This window comes from Artibeus jamaicensis, unplaced genomic scaffold (assembly GCF_021234435.1).
Source record: "Artibeus jamaicensis isolate MK-2021 breed Jamaican fruit bat unplaced genomic scaffold, CSHL_Jam_final contig_399, whole genome shotgun sequence".
NCBI lineage: Eukaryota > Metazoa > Chordata > Mammalia > Chiroptera > Phyllostomidae > Artibeus > Artibeus jamaicensis.
In genome coordinates this window covers 2,637,976-2,660,746 of record NW_026521816.1, presented here as the reverse complement: position 1 = coordinate 2,660,746, position 22,771 = coordinate 2,637,976, and the positions used below count along the sequence as shown (strand labels likewise).

The 22,771-nt window shown below is 40.7% G+C and overlaps 1 protein-coding gene across 2 annotated transcripts in view; it reads right to left on the bottom strand.

Annotated features, from left to right (window-relative positions):
• Positions 1-22,771, bottom strand: part of RPIA (ribose 5-phosphate isomerase A) — a 51,860-nt gene that overhangs the window by 1,592 nt on the left and 27,497 nt on the right. Inside the window, exons 7-9 of one of the 2 annotated variants that reach the window (XM_037163028.2) lie at positions 22,344-22,485; positions 17,491-17,590; positions 9,554-10,463 (exon numbers count right to left, since the gene is read on the bottom strand). In XM_037163028.2, coding sequence (XP_037018923.2) covers positions 10,366-10,463; positions 17,491-17,590; positions 22,344-22,485 — 340 coding nt within the window. In that variant the 3' untranslated portion in view covers positions 9,554-10,365. Of the gene's footprint in view, positions 1-9,553; positions 10,464-17,490; positions 17,591-22,343; positions 22,486-22,771 lie in introns of those variants that run through there. The other variant, XM_053665262.1, reaches the window with a different exon arrangement.

Genomic DNA, 22,771 nt, shown 5'->3' with positions numbered 1-22,771 from the left:
TCTTTTTCTTAGGTAAGTCCCTTTAACATTTCATATAATAAGGGCTTGGTGATGATGAACTCCTTGAATTTGATCTTATCTGAGAAGCACTTTATCTGTCCTTCCATTCTAAATGAAAGCTTTGCTGGATAGATCAATCTTGGATATAGGTCCTTGCCTTTCATGACTTGGAATACCTCTTTCCAGCCCCTTCTAGCCTGTAAGGTTTCTTTTGAGAAATCCACTGACAGTCTGATGGGAACTCCTTTGTAGGTGACTGTCCCCTTTTCACCTGCTGCTTCTAGAATTCTCTCCATTTTAATCTTGGGTAATATAATTATGATGTGCCTTGTTGTGTTCCTTCTTGGGTCCAACTTCTTTGGGACTCTCTGAGCATCCTGAACTTCCTAGAAGTCTATTGCCTTTGCCAGATTGGGGAAGTTCTACTTTATTATTTGTTCAAATAAGTTTTCCACTTGTTGCTCTTCCTGTTGCCCTTCTGGTACCCCTATAGTTTGAATGTTGGAACATTTCAAGATGTCCTGGAGATTCCTAAGCCTCTCCTCCTTTTTTTGAATTCTTGATTTTTCATCCTTTTCTGTTTGATCATTTTTTTCCTCCTTCTGGTCTACTCCCTTGATTTGAGTCCCAGTTTTCTTCTCATCACTATTGTTTCCCTGTGCATTTTCCTTCATTTCACTTAGCATAGCCTTCATTTTTTTCATCTAATTTATGACGAAACCCAACCAATTCTGTGAGCATCCTGATCACCAGTGCTTTGGACTGTGCATCTGATAGGTTGGCTATGTCTTTGTTGCTTAGTTATATGTACTGTGGAGCTTTGATCTGTTCTTCCATTTGGGACTTTTTTTTTTTTTTGTCTTGTCAGGCCAGTTATGTATATGGGGTGGAGTCTTAGGTGTTCACCAGGGCAGAGCAACCCAGTCTCTGCGTTGTGACGCTGTATATGTGGGCAGGGTCTGAGAGGGAACAATGGCACTTGTTTTGCTCTCTGCTGGATTTCAGTCCCTTCCACCACTTCCCCCAAGCCAACTGGAACTTTCTGGTGCTGATTCTCATGTGGGTGGGCTTGTGTACGTTCTAGGACCCTGTGGGTCTCTCCAATGAACTCCCCTCTGAGGCTGGGAATCTCTCCCAGTACCTCAACCCCCACAGGTGTTTTCAACTGGTGTTTTGGGGCTTTATTTCCCTGCACTGTGACCCTAGGTATGCAGTCTATCTCATTCTCCAGTTTCACCTGGTTTATCTGCGAGTGAATGTGGGACCACCTGGTCATCCAGCCACCTTGCTCACTGCACCCCGCTACCCAAATACCACCTCACTGGGTCTGCCTGTTGCCACCCCACACCCGGGATCTGCCAGCTGCAATCTTGCATGCCCGGGTTTGTCAGCTGCTGCCTTGCCTTCCCGGTGTCACCACTTTTTTTGGCTGCAACCCGACTCTGCCCTTCCTACCGGTCTGGATGAATGTGTGTATTTTAACTCATTGGTTGTCTGACTTCCATATAGTTCGGTTCTCTGTCATTTCTGTTTGTTATTTTGTTTCTAAATTGTTGTCCTTATTTTGGTTGTGTGAGGAGGCACAGTGTGTCTAGCTACGCCTCCATCTTGGCTGGAAGTCTGTGTTTTATTGATTTTTTTTTACAGAAAAGAGAGAGAGAGAGCAAAAGATTTGTTGTTCCATTTATTTATGCATTCATTTGGTTGACTCTTGTATGTGCCCTTCCTTCTTTGGATCAAATCCACAATTATGGCTTATCAAGTGGTTATTACTGTCTTAATGTATATGTGTTTTCTTATATTGTTAGTAAGGAGGAATATTTTTCAGGTGTTTACGAGCAATGTGCACTTCCTCTTTGGTTAATTATCCATTTTACTATACAGTCCTTAATGATTCTCTTACTGACTAGGGTATTCAGCCAGAGTTCTCAGATACAAACAGAAGGTGGCTTTGGCTTAATTAAACAGAAATAGGATTTATTCAGCCCATCATTCAGCTTCAAAGTGGATGGGAAGGCTGAAAAATTAGGTGCAGGAAACAGAACCAAGGAAACCTGTACTATGAACTGGAAATATGGTCAAAATCCCACCCTAAAATTGTCTGAATAACATGCTACCCTGAATGTTTTTCCTGGAATTGCTGCCACCCACCACTGAATTCTGTATGCCACTGACAAGATGAATATTTAACTCTTACATCCTTGTGGTTCCTTGTAACAAATTGCAAACTGTGCATTAATTCCTTCTCAACAAACAGTCAATTTCTCTAACTCTTTTGAGTCTGGGCTGGCACCTTGACTTGCTTTGAGTGACATTGTACAATTTGAAGATGTGTAGCTTCCATAAGAATGTTCCTGGAAATCCAGCTGCCATCCTGTGAGGAAGCCCATGATAGCCCATGGAGATTTCTCCCAATTATCCCAGCCTCAGCCAAGTGGCCCCAGCTGAAGCCACATGCAACAGAGATGAACCATCCCAACCAAGTTCTGTTCAATTCTCAGGACTGTGAGCAAATGAATGATTGTTTAAACTCACCAAGTTTGGGAGTGATTTTTTAATACAGCAATAAATAACTTAACTGAGACACCAGGGTTTAAGGTTCAAACCCTGGACAGGAAGAGCCAACTGGCCAAGCCTTTTCAGAGCCTGCATATTTATCAGCCATATATAGCTCCTCCAAGTTATCTGTACCCACCAGGTCCTCACTAAACATTGTCTTTGCACATTCTGTCCCCACTTCATGAAATGCTTTCCATCTCACTCACTACTGCCATCCCATACCCACTGCCTGCCAGTCATTTATTCTTTCAATTTTCAACAACTTAGAACCACTAAAAAAGTCACTAAAATATATATAGTAAAAAACGAAACAAAACCAGAGGACTTAGAATGGTATGCTAAAGAAACATTTATTTAACTGAAAGGAAGGTAATAAAGGAGGAAGAAAGAATAAGACAGGAGACAATTAAAACATTCATACACAAAACTTGTACATGAATGTTCACAGCAGCATTATTCATAAAAAGTGGAAAAATCCAAATGTCCATCAACTGACAAATGGATAAATAAAATGTGTATTTGGCAATAAAAAAATTAAATACTGATACATGCTACATGAATAGATCTTGAACACAATATGCTGAAGAAAAGATACGAGAAACCATATATTGTATGATTCCATTTGCATACAATATCCAGAAGAGGCAAATCTATCCAAACAGAAAGCGAATTCATGATTGCCTAGGGCTAGTAGGTGGGAGGCACTGGGGTGGGGTGGGGGGCGGAAATAGTGAGTGACTGCTAATGAATATGGGGTTCTCTATGAGTTAATGAAAATGTTCTACAAATCATTGTGGTTGTACAACTGTGTATATATTGGGCTGGCCAAAAGGTTCATTTAGCTTTTTCTGTAAAATAAAAGACATATCTTTCATTTCACCAGTAACTTTATTGATTAGGATATTTTGAGTATGTCAGCTATCTTCTGCTACTGGCTTCTAGTGGGTAGAGGCCAAGGGTGCTGCTAAACATCTTCCGATGCGTAAGACAGCCCCACAGCAAAGAAGTATCTGGCCAAAATGTGAATAGTACCAAGAAATTTCACAAACCACTTTTGACACCTTCATGTTCAGTCATAGCACCTTCTCCATATACTGCACAAAATTTTTTTTTTGCATTTCAGTTGCGTTTTTACCTTTCTTGAAACAATAAAACAATATGCTGAAAATGTTACATATCTTCTTCCATCTTCAATATTAAAATGGCTGCACAAAAATTCACCAGTTTTAATAACGGTTTTTAAAATGTATGCTGATAGGACAGCTGTCACAACACAAGCTAACAAAACTGTTTTGAATGAAGTTAAGACACTTAAGCACTACTAGAGCCATTGTACAGAAAAAACTAAAGGAACTTTTAGACTAGCCCAATAGGAAAAGCCACTGAATTTTATACACTTTAAATGGGTAAACTGTACAGTATGTGAATTATATCTCAATAAAGCTGATAAAAATATTTTCTAAGCTGAGAAAAAATTTTAATTAAAAAAATTTGTTTTAGAGCTTCAGCTAAATGAACACATAGAGTACAAGGTTTTCCCTGACTTGCCCAAGTGGAATACACACACACACACTCACCTCAAGTAAAGCTATACAGCACATCATGGGGGCATATTGAAATTATTGCAATACTTTCTTAGTTCAGAAAATTCCAGAACAAAAGTTGGCATGCCATTTAAAAAAATTCTATTATGGAAAATATCACATATACAAAAGCGGAGGACAGTGAACCTCCTTCTACCTATACCTATGACTCACTCATGGTTTTCCCTACCACTGTCCACCCACTTGTACTTGCGGCAGAGTCGTTTTGCACATCCCAAGCTCTCGATCCTGAAGCCCAAAAAACCTAGAAATTATAAGTTCATGGCAGTCTAAAAGTAATTTAACATTAATTAAGTGCTTAATGTGCCAATGACTATCCTAAGCACTTGAACAAATTAACCCTCAAATCAATCCTGAAAGGTAACATTATTCTATCCACACTGAAGAAATCAAGGCTTAGAGGTGAAATAACTTCTCCAAAAGCTAAGTGAAAGAACAAAATTTCAAATCAAGGTTACTATCTTAAGACAATAATTCATATTGATCAGAAAAATAATATAACTGAACTAAAAGGACCATTTAACTTAGAAGCTGAAAAATGGCATTCCTTTTCCTAAAGTCATCTGCTTGATGGTCTCCATTCAACTGAGACTACTGAGTGGACCCCCCCCCAAGGGAGCCCTCCATTTGACTTAATCCTCCTTGGGCTCTAAGAAACAGCTAAGGCTGCCAGCAGACCTCAGGGTCCACAAAATCAATAACCTGAAAAAAGCCAGAACAATGACAACACCTCTTCCCCCGAAATTTCTAGGACTGTGCTCTCCAATACAGTACCAGTCACCAGTGTGCCTACTGAGCACTTGAAATGTGGCCAGTTCAAAATGAGATATACTAAAATAAAATACACATTTTCAAGACTTAGTACAAAAAAAATGTAGAAAATTGATTACATGGTAAAATAGTAGTATTTTAGATTTGGGGTTAAATAAAGTATTTTATTAAAATTAAGCTCACCCAGAATGTCCATCATAAAAAATTCAACAGACAAGTGTTGGAGAGGATGTGGAGAAAAGGGAACACTAGTACACTGCTGGTGGGAATGCAGACTGGTACAGCCACTATGGAAGACAGTATAGAATTTCCTCAGAAAACTAAAAATAGAACTGCCTTTTGACTCAGCAATTCCACTGCTGGGATTGTATACTAAGAACTCTGAGACACCAATCCAAAAGAACCTATGCACCCCAATGTTCATACCAGCACAATTTATAATAGCCAAGCAACCCAAGTGCCCATCAGTAAATGAGTGGATCAAAAAACTATAGTACATTTACACAGTGGAATACTATGCAGCAGAGAGAAAGAAGGAGCTCCTACCCTTTGCGACAGCATGGATGGAACTAGAGAGAATTATGCTAAGTGAAATAAGCCAGGCAGTGAGGGGAAAATATATGACCTCACCTTTAACATGAACCTAATCAACAAAAGAAAAAGCAAGCAAAATATAACCAGAGACATTGAAATTAAGACCAATCTGACAGTTACCAAGGGGAGGTAGAAGGGGATAATGCAGGGAAGGGTTTTCAGGAATAACTATAAAGGACACATGGACAAGACCAAGGTGGGAGCAGTGGAAGCAAGGGAGGGAGGTGGATTTGGCTGGGGTTGGGGAGGGTAGTGGTGGGAGGTGAATGCAGACAACTGTAATTGAACAATAAAAATTAAAAAAAATTAACCTCACCCATTTCTTTGTACCTTTTTGGTGTGGTTACTAAAACATTTAGAATTACTTATGCAGTTCACATTTCCACTGGGGAGTGCTGTTCCTGTTACCTCTGCTGCCCTGGATGCCAGTTCCCGTGGGCTCTCTCCTTGTGAACGCTTCTCACAGGTTTGCAGAGAAACAGGGGGCAGCACCACTGACCCAGAAGAGCACTGGCCAAGTGTAGCTCAGTCATGTATCAGAGCTCTGGAACCTTTAGAGCTCATCAGTGACTGGTGATTGGCCTATCCCTCCACTGAGAACAGCTTCTGACACAAAATGAGGGTGACTACAACTCTATTTGAAACTCGAGGTGGGACACCAGGGATTTCACTGCCATTGGAAGGAGGCTGACAGGGATAGAGCCAGCCAGGGCTTCCGTTCTGGATGTGGAGCTGCTACTTCTCCCACCTTACTGTTAAGCAAAAATGTGAGTGGTCCAACATAAAAGAATAGGTTTCAAAACTAAGTTTATTTCATTCATCAGTCTGAATAATGCATTGTCCATAGGACACAGGGGTTGCCTATCCAGGGCAGACCTTGTCTTCCTTCTCTGGATTCCACTGCCCACATAAACAAGCACACTTCTATCCCTCTCAAAGCACCACTACAGATGCTTACTTGCCGAGGATCGCCTGAGCACATCGGAATGCTAGGCTGTTCCGGAATGTTTTACTGTCCCACAACACCACCCAGTTACTAAAAAGCAAAGGCACTGAGCCTATGTCAAAACATCATGACTATGAGATTAGTGGAGTGAAGGCTAATGAAGCCCTAATCTGGATGCATCGGCTGCTGGTGATAGGAAGTGAGCCAAGTCAAGCATTTGAGAAGCAAGTCATGAGAAGCGGTTGCCACGGAACCAATGATGAAGTCTCTGAAAGCTAGAGCTACATCAGAGTGACTGATCCTTCACCCCAGTGCCCAGTACACAGCAAGTACTCGATACCTATAAATCAAAGTGAAAGTTGATTATGGACTGTTAGGGCCCTCTAGATCCTGGGGAGAGCATATCTGAGGGGAAAAAACGCAGCCACTGACAGTCAGGAGCTGACCCAGCTCCAGCATCTGGCCTGGTATTGCTACTAGCTGGCGTGGCCCCCATAGGTAAGATGCTGTGTTCTCCTGTGGAACAAAAAGTTTCACACAACAACATCAGACAAGGCCAGTTGGTGACTATGAGAAATGAAAACAAAAACCAGACAACTCCATAAACATATCTCAACAGACAAAAAATGATCATCCGAACACCACAAAGGATCAGCCAACCCTGCTAATGAGTTGGATGCCGTTGCTCCACCCAGCCCAGCATTACCCTCACTCCATTCTTCTCACCTTCTCAGTAAAAGTTAAGATAAAGTTAAGATAACCAATCACAGAACTGTACTGCTTCCTGACAACATCTAATCCACAGCAAAGCTGTCCTTCCTTGAGTCCTTCCCCAAAGCACCAGACAGAAGCTTAAATCTCAAGTCCTAACACTCTGAGACACCCTGCCATTCCCCATGGCATGTGACTTCCCTCATTCAAAGGGTCAGGAAACCCAACCATGTTGAACTACATTTCCTGAAGAGTCTTTGGCTGAGGAGCACTAGTGACCCTTCGCCATAAACATCCCTTCTCTAGGCTATTGTTACCACTGTGCCTCTATCCCCTAGCCTGGGAAGGGAAAAAAAGGAAACCAGCACAGGAGAGAGGAGAAAATTCAATGGTGGCAAAGATAACTTCTACAGATGGCACCTTCCCATGGCCACCCCTAGGTTGTGAAATATTCTACCCCTTTCTCCCACTAAAGAAACCCCCCACCAGCAAACAGAAGTTAATATTAAAGTCACAAGTGCCTACACACACCCACACAATAAGCTGTTTCACTAACTTCAATACTTTGACCAAATAATTGTGACTCACGATGCAAATGATGGACATAGCAGTTAAGGAACACAACTGTAAGGTATTCAGTCACAACTACCTGGAATCAGGAGCATGGCCTGAACATGTTACTTAAACTAAACCTGTTTCTTACTCTGCATATTAAGAGAACAAATGCCATAAAGTTGCTATAATAGGCCAAAGGCCCAGAACAGCACTGGCACATAGGAAGTAATAACAGGTAGGACTCTGACACCAGAGTCACCTTATAACCACTTCTCCTACCTATGGCCTCACCTCTTGCCCACTGTGTTGACGATGCCTTCCCATGCATTCCCTTTGCATGACGGCACCCCTGTTAACCTGCCTGTCTTGTCCAGCAGACTGGAAGCATCTGGAGGACAAGAGCAATGCTGAAGCACGGGCTCTGTCTTACTCTTCTGTTTCCCTCCCCAACCAGTCCCCTTAGGAATATGCACATGATGGGGACTCAGAATCTAAGTTTCATGAATGAAAAGTATAAAAACTTCATGAGCTACAGTTGAAACCAAAACGGAATAGGTTTTATTCAAGTCCAAGTGATTTTCCCCTTTGATCCTTCCCAGGAATGTGGCAGTTTAACTTAGTTATAACCCTTTCCCCAAACAGCCAACTTGCAGCTTGCCCTGTGCCGTCAAATTGCTTACCAGCCTACAAATTCTTCCCATCCAACTTATCACCTACAAGATCACATTTAATAACACTTTTATTGAAGAAACTTTAATTAAAATTTACCTCAGGAACAAACTCCTGGATATGTGTCCAAAGTATAGCAAGTGTCTTTATATTCTTCAAGAAAAACCTCATATTAACACTTACAGGAACTTTAGTATGGTCACAGGTTCAAGTGCCTAAGAAACAACCTGAAAATTTACATGTGATTAGAGGATGTAGGTATCTTTCAGAAACCCTGAATAACTTTGTTGTTTATCTTTATTCCTGAATTTAATCCATGTCAGAAGAGCTTAAAGGATTATTTCAAAAATCAGTTCTATCAAGTTTTCTCAGCTAAGATCTAGTGCCCATTTGGTGCAAAAATTACCTTTCATCCATACCAAAATAATCTTGAAGAATAAAACAAAACATTCCTAACAATGTATGGGGCAACTATTTTTAGAGAGCACCTTGAGAGTGAAGAAAAAGAGAAGGAATTCAATGAGGAAAAGAAAGCCTGATTAACTTTTTATTCTGCAACTTAATTTTGCTGAAATTTAGATGTCAATAAGTTTGGTAGCTAAAATTCAAACTTCAAAACAGAGTAAGCCCACTGTTCCAAGTATTGTGCAAAGTCAGCATGGGAGAAATTAGGTTCTCAGATGGATTCCTGAGTCCCCTCTAAAATTATCACTGAGCTGTCCACAGCCTTTCCTTTCCCTGTCTATGAGGCTTTCTGGACAATTCACTGCTCATTAGGCATACAGTGAAGATGACAATGAAGATGACAGTGGAGGGAATAAAGATAAAATCCAGGTCACCCATTTTCCTGCTTGTCAACTTCTACAAGTAAAGGTTTCAGCAATATAAAACTTGGAAATAATTTGTGCCTTTTGTTCAATTGTGTTATCTTCAACTAACAAAGAAAATTAATGTTTTGTTTGACAAGGATCTATGGGATAAAACTGACACTAAGCTCTCTCAGAAATATTTACCTACTCTTTGGCTCAAGATTTCTTGAGAAAATTCCACCTCTTATCAGAGATCCAATTTGTAAACTGGCTGAGCAAAATTAATTTCCATTTAACTACAAAACTGCTGCAAATTCTATAGCAAAGACAAAGAGTTAAGAATGGCACCACCATACTGCTTTATTTCAACCCTCAAACAACATAAAGAATTGAGAAGTTCTGATGCTGAACCATGCAGGTAAAACACAGGAACAGATAAAATGTTAACAAAAAGACAATCATTTAAACGTTTCACATTCCACAGCAGTAATAGCAAGGATTTCTGGCCAATTGCTTCCAACAGCAGGGGTCTGAATGAACCCCCTGATCTTAACTAAGAACCACCACATTTTCTCCCTGATTGTTTACAGTCACTACACACCACACTGCTACCCTCACCAGACTTTTGTAAACCTCACATTAAAATATGTAACAAGGTATGTACCATGCATGATAACAAAAATAATAAAAACCAAAAAAGAATGCGATAGAAAAGTAAACTCCAATGTTTCTAGTAAGGCATCAGGGAATCACTGCTGGCTGGACCCTTCATTTTACCAGTCTAAAGAAGTTTTGATTTACATTATTCAGCAAACTCTCAATATTTAGAAGCTTAACCAGCAGGCTCAAGTTTTAAGACAATTCCCTTCTTTTTTTTTGGGTAAATATTTTATATAAAACATTAAATTAATTTCCACTTTATTTTAAAAACTGAGTATTTTTAATAGTAAAAATATATGTTTATATTTCTCTTTTTAAAAAAAGACATTTAATAACAATACTTGAGAAGACTGGATTTAACTGCTTGGTCCCCACCCCACTGCTGTCCACCTGGCACAGAGACATTAAGGCAAAGGTTCCTGGAGTGACACGTCCACTTGGCTGTGGGCTGCAGATTCCGGTTAAGTACACTCCACTCCTAGCAGAGTCAAGAAAAAGGCTTCTCCTTCATGTTCACTGAGCCATCCTGCATTCCAAAATAGACTCTCTCAGCCATATTGATGAATAGGCCCGTGTCCACCACACCTGCAGGACAAAAGATGGCAGGAGACAGTAAGTTTCAGCTTCCCAAGCAAGAAACAAATCAAGGATCATAAGATCAGTAGGAGCAACAGCCATCAGCGATACTGGAAAAATGAAGAGAGATTCTGATTCTTTTTATTTCATCTTAAAATTTCCTTCTCCACTGCTATCTTGGCTTCCTTTCTATCTTTCTATGCCCATAAGTGCCAAATGTTTTTCTGTCTCAGAGCCTTTCATATTCCCTCAGTTTGAACTAGTCATCTTTGAGAGCTGATATCATGACAAGTGATCTTTTCAGCTTAAAGGTCTCCTATGACTACTCTAAATAAATCCCACTCCTAGCTATTCTAAATCATACTGCCAGCCTTTTAAGTTTTCCCCACAAAGTCCAAGAACATATCTGCAACAAAAAACCCACATCAAAATATATAAAACTCTCTCCAAATCAACAAGACAGACAACCTAGTAGAAAAATGGGCAAGACTCAGAAGGACTTCATAAAAGAGGCTGTCCAAAATGGCCAATAAACAAAAATTGGGGGGTCAAACTAAACAAAAAGGAATGCAAATTAAAATGAGACACCACTGCATGCTCACCAGAAAGACTATAATGAAATGTGACAAAGATAAAAAGACATTTCTACATGTTGACAGCAGGAATAAATTGGCAAACCACTTTGGAAAATGTTTGTAAATATATTTAAGATTTTATTCATTTATTTTTAGAGGGGAAGGGAGGGAGAAAGAGAGGGAGAGAAACATTAATGTGTGGTTGCTTCTCATGTGCCCCCTGCTGGGAACTGGCCTGCAACCCAGGCATGTGCCCTAGACTGGGAATCTAACCAGTAACCCTTTGGTTCACAAGCTGGTGCTACATCCACTGACCCACACCAGCCGGGGCTGTTAATATACTTATTAGAGATTAACATATTCATACCTATGATCCAGCAATTCTAAGCTAGGTATATAAGCAACTGTTAAGCATACATATGGTCATGAAGTGACATGTACAAGAGTGTCCATAGCAGTACTTTTCCTAATAGCTGAAAACTGGAAACAACCAAATGTCCATTAAGAGTAGAATGAGTATACAAGCTCTTCCCCCACACACACATAATAGAATGTAATCTATTCACCAATGAGAATTAACTACAACTGTGAGCAACATTTACTGAAAATATTTACATAATCCAGTTAACCCTTAAACAACTTGGAGATTATGGACACCAGCATCCCTTATAGCTGAAAATTGAACTATAACTACAGCTGGCCCTCCAAATATGCAGATTCCCAACTGCGGATTTGACCCCTGGGTGGCATGGGTTTGAACTGCCAGGCCAAACTGAAAATTCTGCATATAAATGGACTCACACACTTCAAATCCTGTGTTGTTCAAGTGTCAACTGTATATACATGACGACAATGAGGCAATACTGTTCAACCATCAGAAAAAAAGTATGCTGAGAAAAATGGCACCTGCATATGTCACTAGTAGACAGGTAAACTGGGCAATTTAACACCATCTAGCAACCCAAGATACACCTATCCTTTGATCTAGTAACTCTCTTCTAGCAAAGAACTGGAAACAGATATCCCCTAGTGGGGATCTGGTTAAATAAATTATGCAATAGCTATAAAATGAAATGCTGTGCAGTTATTTTATAACACTGCCTTGTTGGAAATGAACTTCTTTAACTTTTTCTTATCTAGGAAGCTCTTTATTTTTCTTTCAACTTTACATGACAGTCACGCTGGGGAAAATAGCCTTGGTTGTAGGTCCTTGCTTTCATCACCTTGAATATTTCATGCCAATCTTCTGGCCTGAAATGTTTCTTTTGAAAAATCAGATGACAGTCTCATGGGAGCTCCCTTGTGGGCAACTAACTCTATTTCTCTTGTGGCTTTAAGATTCTGTCTGTCTTTAACCTTTAGCATTTTCATTGTGTCTTGGAGTGGGACTTTTTGCATCCATCTTGTTTGGGACTCTCTGTGCTTCCTAGACTTGTGTATCTATTTCCCACACCAGATTAGAGATGTTTTCAGTCATTGTTTCTTGAAATAGTTTCTTTATCCCTTGCTCTCTCTCTTCTACATTTGGTACCCCTATGATGCAGATGTTGTTATGCTTGATGTTGTTCCCACAGGTCCCTTAAACTACTGTTAATTTAAAAAAAAATTTTTTTTTTTTGCTGAAAGCATGGTTTCTGCTACCGTGTCTTACAAATCACTGATTCAACACTCTGCTGCTTTAATCTGATGCTGATTCCTTCTAATGTATTCATTTCATTTATTGTATCCTTCAATTCTGACTACTACTGTTTTAGGATTTCTATGTCCTTTTTAATGCTTACTATCTAAGTTCTCACTGAATTCATCCATTCTTCCCCTCAGTTCCTTGAGCATCCTTATAACTATCGTTTTGAACTCTTTATCTGGTAGATAGCTTTAATTTCATTTCATTCTTTTTCTGAGGATTTGTCCTGTTCTTTCATTTGGAGCATGTTTCTTTGTCTCCCCATTGTGACTGTCTCTTTGTATTTGTTTCTGTGTATTAGGGAGATCTGCTATATCTCTGTCTTGGTATCGTGGTCTTCAGTAGTAGGTGTCTTGTGGGGCTCAATGGCACATTCTCCCTGATCACCTCAAATAGGTGCTCCAAAAATGTCTCTTGTGTGGATTACATTAAGTCCTCCTGTTATAGTTGAGTCTTGATTGCTGCTAGCCCATCTATATGGAAAGATGACCCCTGGGCCCCAGCCACAGTGTATGAGCTACTACGTGGGGGCTGACCACACAAGGTAGAAATTGGCCCAGCAAGGTCTGGAGGCTGTATACATCTCCATTTGGGTGTGCCCCTTATGGAGCTAATTGGCTCGTGCTCTTATGTAATCTGAAGCCAGCCACTGGATGTTTGGGTTCTGGGGCCTCTCAGAATAAACTCCCATGTAGGTCAATGTCAGATACTGCCTGTGACTGGCCCTGTGCCACCTATTTGGAGCTCCAAAGTAATCCAGTTAGTAGCTGCCTCTCCTAGGCCTGTGTTCACATGGGAGGGGGCAAGCTGTGCCCTAAGGCTGACTACCACCAGTACAGAGCAGGGCAGGTTAGCAAAAGATAGAAGGCACTCAAGACCTGGCTCCATCTGCTGGCTGCCTATTAGCCACTGAAAGAGCCTCCTGCAGTAAGTACATGAATTGCATGAGGCAGGTTCTCAACAAGTCACCAGCTTAACAGCAGGTGGTGTTCATCAGGTTGACAGAGATTCAAACTCAACACCAGTGCTAGGTCTGCAGTCACTCAGAAAAAGCCACAGACCAGCCTCCGGCCTGGGGACCTTTGTGGTGGGAAAGGGTCTCAGGGAGTCATCAGGTCCAGAGTAAGATTTGATCATGAGGAAGAAAGGCTCTGCACAGGAACGCTGTCACCATTCAGGGTACGTGGGGAAACATGGCCCTGCCTAAAAGCCACACGAGTTTTTCCCTATGTGTCTCCAATACGCCCCGTCTAACTGGATCTCCTGGAGAGTCCCTTAAGAAAGACTGCAATGGGAGCCCAGGCTGGCTGCAACCAGCAGGATGAAAGCTTGGCAAAGTGGGGCCACAGGGAGTTGGGAGGGTGGGGCTAGTCACAGTTATTTTTAAATGAACAAGGAAGCTCTTTTTGAACTATTATGTATGATCTCCAAGACAGGAAAAACTAGGAATCAAAACCTGTATCTAGTATATTTCCACTTGTGTGAAAAGAGGTAAGGCAAGGGGAGGATTGATTTGTTGACCAAAGAATAACTCAAGAAGATACAATTTTGTAACACTGGCTGACTCTAGACAGGGAACGTGGAAGTAGAAGAGACTTTTTACTGATTACTCTTATAATATTAAACTATATGTATTCAAAAGAATAAATAAAATCAAAACTTCCAGAGACACTCTTCCAATATTAATATATTTGAAGACTATCTTCAAATAAGATCATCTATCTTCAATGAAAAGCCACCAGGTAGAGAACCCGCTGAAACACAAAGGTCCTGGCACTAAACTGTGCCGACATGATTGTAGCCTACCAAAAATGAGTGGCCACTCAAGACCCATCTTTTTCAAACATCCTGTAATACAAGGTGACAGCTTCCATCTGACTTGAGACAAGTCAGAACAGGTTCAGACCATGTTTTTTAAAAACCAGCAGAGACAAATGGCAGTAGTCTAAGATCTGATATGGAAGCAACCTCTCCTCAGTTCACTGAGATGAAGGAAATGACTGACCCCACCACCCTCCAAAAAGTAGGAAGAGCAGAGGTAGCTCAGTGCAAATAGTGAAAGAACCCCAGTAGCTTTGACCCTTCTATAAGTGCCTGTCTGTTCTAGGTGTAACTCCATGGAACACCCAAGGGAGAATGCACACTTCGGCTATCCTCTAAGTTACTTCACAAATGCACATGGGACAAGGTCAGGGGAACAGGGAGAGGGGAAAACTTGCCCTGCTTTTCCTTCCTTGATTTTGGCCCAGCAGCAATCATTATAATGGGCCAAACTGGGAAGAGAAAAGATAAAACAAACCACAGAGATGATCCTGGTCACACTGTACGAAATAATTACGTTTTAAAAACTATGGAAGAAAAGGGACCACATGTTAAGCCTGACAAGGTTAGGGGGGGTCTACATGAAAACCTTTGCAAAACTGGAGATCTAAAGTAACCACAAAGGATGGTCTAACATTAAAACTTATTAACTCAAATCAGTTCATGGCAAGTAGTCATGCCCTAGACTTGAATCTTCCCTGACAAAAAGTCGATCTACCTTAGTTGACTTTGTCTACTGTCCTTTTGCATCTACAATAACATAGCTTTGGAATGTCAAGATAACTTCCCTTTTTCCAGACCCCCTCCAGGTACAATAACCACAACAGAGCAAAGACCACAAATCCCCTCATTGTTATTATCATGTTAGTTGTTGACTGTTAAGGATCCTGTACCCACCTGTGTAACACAAGTATGTGTCTCATTTTACTTTTATCCAATCCCACGTTTCCCTGCTTTGTTTTCTCCCACCTCCCTAATCTATCATCATTGGATTTCATATAACCCCCTTATGCCTTCTTCTTTGATTGTGATGCATGTATAAGGTGCAAAATTGTCATTTTCCTGAGCATTTTCTCAACTTGTTGAGGTTTTACATTCTGACAATTGTCATCAATTTGGCTCAAATAAACTCACAAAAGTTCTCTCCAGGTCTGAATGTTTCTTATATTAACAAACTTCTAACCATCTCTAGGATGTAACTGGTACTTGCTGAGGTAGATAGCAAAGTACGGAAGAAAGTTCCTCATGAAGGACATCTCAATGGCTCAAGAGCCAAGAAAGGTCTGAGGAGGAGCAATACAACTTACCCTAGTGAGTACTGCAAGAAACCCTCCTACAGAGGAGCAGTGCTGACACTGGTAAGGGGTTTCCTACCTGGTCCCCTGGGTTTGTTTGCATTATCGTTAAGGCAAATGTACCCATTTTACTAACAGTGACCTATATATTTTCTCTTTCTCCTGCCTTCTTGGCTCCTTGGTTCTTCCAACAAAAAGATAACACTGAGAATAAACATAATTCAGCTCATCTTTTTAAAAAAAGATTTTATTTACTTACTTATTTTTAGAGAGGGGGGAAGGGAGGAAGAAAGAGAGGAAGAGAACCATCAATGTGTGGTTGCCTCTAACCATGCTCTCTACTGAGGACCTGGCCTCAGTCAAGGCATGTGCCCTGACTGGGAATTGAACCGGCAACCCTTTGGTTTACAGGCCAATGCTCAATCCAGTGAGCCACAACAGCCAGGACTCAGCTCATCTTTTTGATTTAAGAAATCTGATACAAAATTGTCAATGGAAGACTAAAATAGTGAGCTAAAAAAGTAAGGTTGGAAAAATTAGCTCTGTTACATAGCATATACTCATATTATTTTCAATCCCAAATAGCACAGATAACTCAGAATCTAGCATATTAAATCAATGAAGTAGATTATCCTTTTTTCTCCTAGGGATATACTCATTCAACAAACACTGCTTTGTGCACTTAGCACCATTTAATTCATTGAATCCTCCCATAATCCTAAGAGGTAGGTGTTAGAATGAGCCTCTTTCACTGAGGAAGCGGTATTACCTGCACAAAAGCCACGCAAATGCACATGGGACACAGCAAGGCTGGGTTAGGACCCTCACTCAGGCAGTCTGCTCCAGGATCTACTCTTAGCCACTACAATCTGCTAAACTTGACCTTATCCATCTTATTAGTCAGTTATGGCCCACGAATATTCCTTGTTATAAAGTACTCCCAGTTAGAATATTAGTCTCACAATATTGTAACACAAATATTTCTCACCTCTCCCTCCTCCTTTTCATCCCATTGTATGAGCCCTTAATATCTACTCCAGTCCACATTCATAACTTACCTCTACGCTACCCACCCAGCTGCAGATCCCTAATAAGAGGTACACCAGAGGCTCTCCACTGCTTCAAATGTTCATGTCACACAATACCCTCTTTGACCTGGCTCTCAAAGAAGGACTGAAAATTCAGGGTCTAGAGGCAACCTGGGGCTCCCACCTTGGTGCTACAGCCTTTGGGCAAATCCTTTAACCTTCTTCAATCTCTGTCCTCTCTGTAACTATGCAATCAAACTGGGGAGTCAAACAAGAATCTTGAACACTTAGTGCAGTGTCTAGATTACACTATGCTGAGGCATACCTCAAAAAAGCCACCTCTCTCCCATAATACCTCCCTACATTCCCCAAAAGTAGTAACTTCTATGCACTCTAGACTCTTGGTATTCCTCTAGCAGAATTTAACACATGTCATCTTATTTGTAGGCATGACTTCTAAATAGCCACAATTTTCCTCAGGTTTAAACTGTGTTCTCTAGGCAGGAGCATTCCCTGTAACATGTAGCACAGTATCTTGCCTATGGTCTGTCTCTATGAATATTCCCCGCTGCTTAAGCAAACGTTCTGGGAGGAAAGGCTCTATGCAGAGAAGGTGAACATCATTCACTTTACCTGGGATCATTTTGATAGCTGTGTTAACTTCACTCCATTTGTGCACCCGATCGAACTTCCAGTCCAGGATAAAGTTCCCATTATCTGTCACCACAGGACCCTAGGAGATAATTTTCCATATTTACCAGGTATGAAGACACAGCTAAAAAGAGACAGACAGGCAATAACCTGGAGTGCCTTCCAATAACCAAGGGCAATAACCAAAGGCAAATATCCTAATCAACTCACTCAAGCTAGTAGTCCCCAACTCAAGCTCTCTTGTGCTGAGAGACAGTAATGAGAAGAGCCTGGAGTCAGGATCTGAGTCCCCCTAAAGCCACAAAGGTCCAGACCTCAGAGGAGCCATTAACTTCCGTAAGCCTCAAATTCTCAACAGCCAGAAAGGAGGCAATAATCCACACTTCACAAGTAGCTTACATATAAACCACATGGGTCAGCACTGACCACAGGGAGTGCTCATGGTAAAAGCTCAAAAATTCTCAGCTATTATTACACTGAAAACTATAGTAACAGAACAAGTTATCAAAGGGCACAATAGTCTCAAGGGCTTCACATTAAGTACCATGAATAATGTAAAATGAGACAATGCTATTCCACCTTTCAATAAAGACAAAAAGAAGAGATGATTCCTGAGATCAAATAGGTAGCAGGTAGTTTTAGTTAATTCCTCCAGAATTCCTCCTAAACATTTTCTAGTGCCCAACAGCTTTAGGCACTAGAAAATGCTTAGGACAACAAATGTGACAGAACAGTGTAGTCAAAGGCAAAGAAATGAGGGCTCCTCTGCAGACTGGAGAAGGTAGGTGCTCAGTTAAGACCTCCATTAAGGTAGGATGCTGAGGCTCTTGTCTGGAATAACACCAGCTATGAGAGGGAACCTCCAACATTCTTCTCCTGGCCTTTCATCTACAAAGGCAACCAGAGTCAAAGACCTGTATGACGACTATGATTAGGACAATGATTTTTAAAAATCACAAAAACACCAGGAAGAAAACACATCAAAACAAAAATGTGGAACTTCTGGTCAAGATGGCATCATAGGGAGACATGGCTCACCTCTTTTCATAACCACATCACAATTACAACTAAAATACAGAACAACTACCCTGGCTGGTATAGCTCAGTGGATTGAGCAGTGACCTGCAACCAGAAAGGTCGAGTTCAATTCCCAGTCAGAGCACATGTCTGGGTTGTGGGCAGGTGAGAGGCAACTGATTGATGTATCTCTCACACACTGTTGTTTCTCTCTCTTTGCCCCCCCCAAAAGTAAATAAATAAAAACATAAAGTAAAATATAGAACCATCATTCAGGAATATCAGAAATCAGGCCAAATGGAATTCTGACAACCACAAAATACAGGAGGGATATCTTGGGAGTGAGGAGTCCTAGACCCACACCAGGTCCTCTGGCCCAGGATTCCAGTGCCAGAAAGTCAAGTCCCCACAACTTCTGGCTGCAAAAACCAGCAGGATTGAGTCAGTGGAAGAAAATTCTGGAGACCCAAGGAGTTCCTCTTCAAGAACTCACAACACAGACTTATCTACTCAGACTTATTCCCTCTGAGCTCCAGCACCAGGGGAACAGCTTGAACACCAGTGGTATACTAGGAGAAACTGAAGTCTCTGGCATCAAGGTGAGCATAAGCCACTGTCCCTTTGCTAAACTCTACCCCCACAGAGCTGGTGCCACATCTAAGACTCCATCAACCTAGCTAACACTTTGATAGCCTTGGAAATCCCCAGAGGATCTGTCCCACCCAATTTATGGGCCCACCCTTGCTGCTTTTCCATGGGAATGGGTGGTCTTGGCTCCTGAATCCTATCAAACAAGCAACAGCTGGCTTCAATAAGTTTTGGCTGTACCCAGATTAGTCACAGCTTGGCTTCACCTAGGAATCTCCAAGCCCAGCACAAGTAGCAGCCATCTCCGACTGCTTTAATGAGCAGGCAAAGTACCTGTTCATTACACTGGGCAAAACACTGGGGGCTGACCCTGGCCTACACCACCCAGGAAACCCCAGGGCCAACACACCCAGCGGACAGGTACTAACTACATCGGAGCACCATCACCCTGCCCCTGCACAGCTGATCCTCCATGGAGGGTGGAGGTTGGTGGTCAGTGGTCACAGCCAGTCTTTGCAGCTGACTGGTCTGAGTAAATCTCTCCCACTGACCTGCCAAAAGCAACCAAGGCTCAACTACAAGAGGAGGGTGTACTCAGACCACACAAAGGGTTCATCTTGAGTACACATCTTGTGGAATAGAGGAGGCTGTGCCACTGGATCCTTCAGGACACCTACTATATTAAGCCACACTACCAAGACATGGAGTCAAAGCAACCCCACCTAATACAAAGAAATAAATGCAGGGAGTCTGCCAAAACAGAGACAAAGAAATATGGCCCAAATAAAAGAACAGATCAAAATTTCAGAAAAAACAGCTAAACAAAATGGAGATAAGCAGTTTTCAAAATTCAAACCTGGTTTGAATTCAAAAGTTCAAATTCAAACCAAATTCAAAGTTCAAAACACTGGTTATAAGAGAATTTCAGGGGAAAAGGTGAAGGATTTACAGGAACTAGTACAAAGGACACATGGACAAAAACTAAGGGGGGTGGAAATGGGAAGGAGGTACGGAGCACTGGGGGGGGGGGCTGGGATGGGAGTAAAAGGCAGAAAAATGTACTTGAACAACAATTAAATTAAAAAAAAAGAATATTACCAAATTCAAAGTTCAAAACACTGGTTATAAGGATACTCAAGGAACTTAGTAAGGACCTCAACAGCATAAAAAAGACCCAGTCAGAAACAAAGGAGACAGTAACTGAAATGAAGAACAATTTACAGGGAAACAACAGTAGAGTGGATGAACCTGAGAATCAAATCAATGATATGGAATATAAAGAAGCAAAAAAACAATTATTCAGAACAAGAAAAAGCAGCCCCCCAAAATGAGGATAGTATAAACACCTCTAGGACAACTTCAAGAGGTCCAGCATTTGCTTCATGGGGGTGTCAAATGAAGAGAAAGACCAAAAAATTGGAAATCTATCTGAAAAAATAATGAAATAAAACTCCCCTAATTCGGTGAAATAGACATGGAAGTCCAGGAAGCACAGAGTCCCAATTATGATGGATGCAGAGAGGCCCACTCCAAGACACATCATAATTAAAAGGCCAAAGATAGAGACTGTTAAAAGCAGCAAGAATAAAGTACTTACCAGATGGTTGCCAGATGGGAGGGGGAAGAGGGAGAATATGTGAAGAGGTAAGGGGATTAAGTAGTACAAATAGGTAGTTACAGAATAGCGATGAGGATGTAAAGTACAGTATAGGAAATGGAGCAATCAAAGAACTTATACCTATGACGTTGAACGATGGTGGGTGGGTTGCCTGAGGAAGCAGGGGGTGTTGGGTAGAGGGGGGCAAAGGGGGAAAAAATCAAGACAACTGCAAGAGTATAATCAATAAAATATAATTTTAAAAAAATGTATCAAGGAAAGGTTACTGTTAATCTTTTTTTCAATATCTCCTAAGCTTTTTATATAGTTATATTTACACTATAGTTATTTTTGGATTATTAGTTTTGATTTTTTTATCTGTGGGTAAGAAAAACAAGTTCATTGTAACCCACTTTAGAAGTTGAAGAAAAACATTTGGATTAATTATCTGCAGTATACTCCTGAGGAAGGGTTCACATCCCCCAAGAAATTCTAATTCCTGTCAAATTTAACCAAAGAATGAGAAAAGAGGAAGAAAAAGGAAATTATACCATGAAAGCTGAAAAACTTTATGCCCCAGGGGGCTTCCCAAAGCCCAGGTTTAGCAGATGTTAATCAGGGTGGTCCAGGCTTCAGGTATGAGGAGTGTCAGCCTCTCAAGCTGCATTAAGTCTTACCTACGAGAGTTTGAATAGAGCTAGCACTCTAAAAATAAACAAAGAAACCTATTTAAAATAAGTAAATAGGCTTCTGGATTCCAATTCCAGTTGCTATGGACTATGGCAACTCAAGAAGCCACTCAAGACAGCCAGTCAGAAAAGAATGCTTTGGAACTGCTATCTGTTTGTGATGTGAAGATTACATGCTCCCAGCCAGGAGGCCCACAGCAAGGTTTTTAGTTCTGTAGAAGTCCTTTCTATTCCATCTTCTTCTGAGGTGGATCCAGGAAAAAGAACTTGAAAACTTGGCTGCAGTGGATTTGAAACTACAGAAAATAGCTGAGAAGTTCAGTGGCAATCCAAGGGGCTGATGGTTATTGAAGCCAAAGGCCATTTTAAGAAGCAGGCTTCTCATTATCTATTTCTCACCATTTCACTGAAAGACACCATTTATTTAACCATAGGCAGAAAGTAGAATTTACTGTCTGTTAAATGCCTGAGGTAATTAGAAATGTCTTTTAATTTTTGACAGAATATAATTGAAAAGAAGAATAGCATAACTTGTAGCATATTCTTTCTTTGCAAAATCAACATATGCTTGTGACAGTGACACCATTCTTGAAAAAATGTATTTTTACAAATAATTTAAATTATTTTAAATAAAATTGTTTAAAGTAGTAAATACTAATTTAATAATTGTTTATTTATAATTATTTAAATTATCAATTTACTATAATAATTTGAATTATTTTAAATAAAATCACTTAAAATAATAAAAGATCCACCTGAAGCAAAAAAATTAATTAAATTAAAATAAATAAAAGCCAACTGTGTAATTCAGGTACAGGTGATCTAACTAAAGCAGAAAGAATACTGAGAACCTGCCTGTGGGCACTAAAGAGCTTTTATATCACAAATGCTGATACAACACGAAGAACCTGGCATGCCCTCCAGAAATCTCCATGGCCACTTACTGCCTTGTTGATGGCCATGCGAAGTTCAACCACACCTCCAAACTTCTGAATCACTGCTCGGCTCACTGGGACATAAGCCATAGGGATGACCTCAATGGGGATTCCCTTGTGCCATTGATCCCCAAGGTTTTTTGAATCTTTCCTGGAAGTAAAAAGTCAAAAACAACGATAAATATAATATGCTCAATGGTACAGATAAACATCAAATTCAGGAATGGGGTTAATTATATGGTATAAGGGCACAGGAGACAAGCAAGGCTAAGTATACAGAGGTTTTAAATTTCAAGTAACTATGACAAAAATGTTAAAATATGATATGACTAGCTTTGTGTGGTATACAGGTGTTTATTATTTGTTCTTCCTACAGCTATTTTTCAAAAGTAAATACTTTTCCCCCCTCTAAATTAACATGCTCAGCACAAGTCACT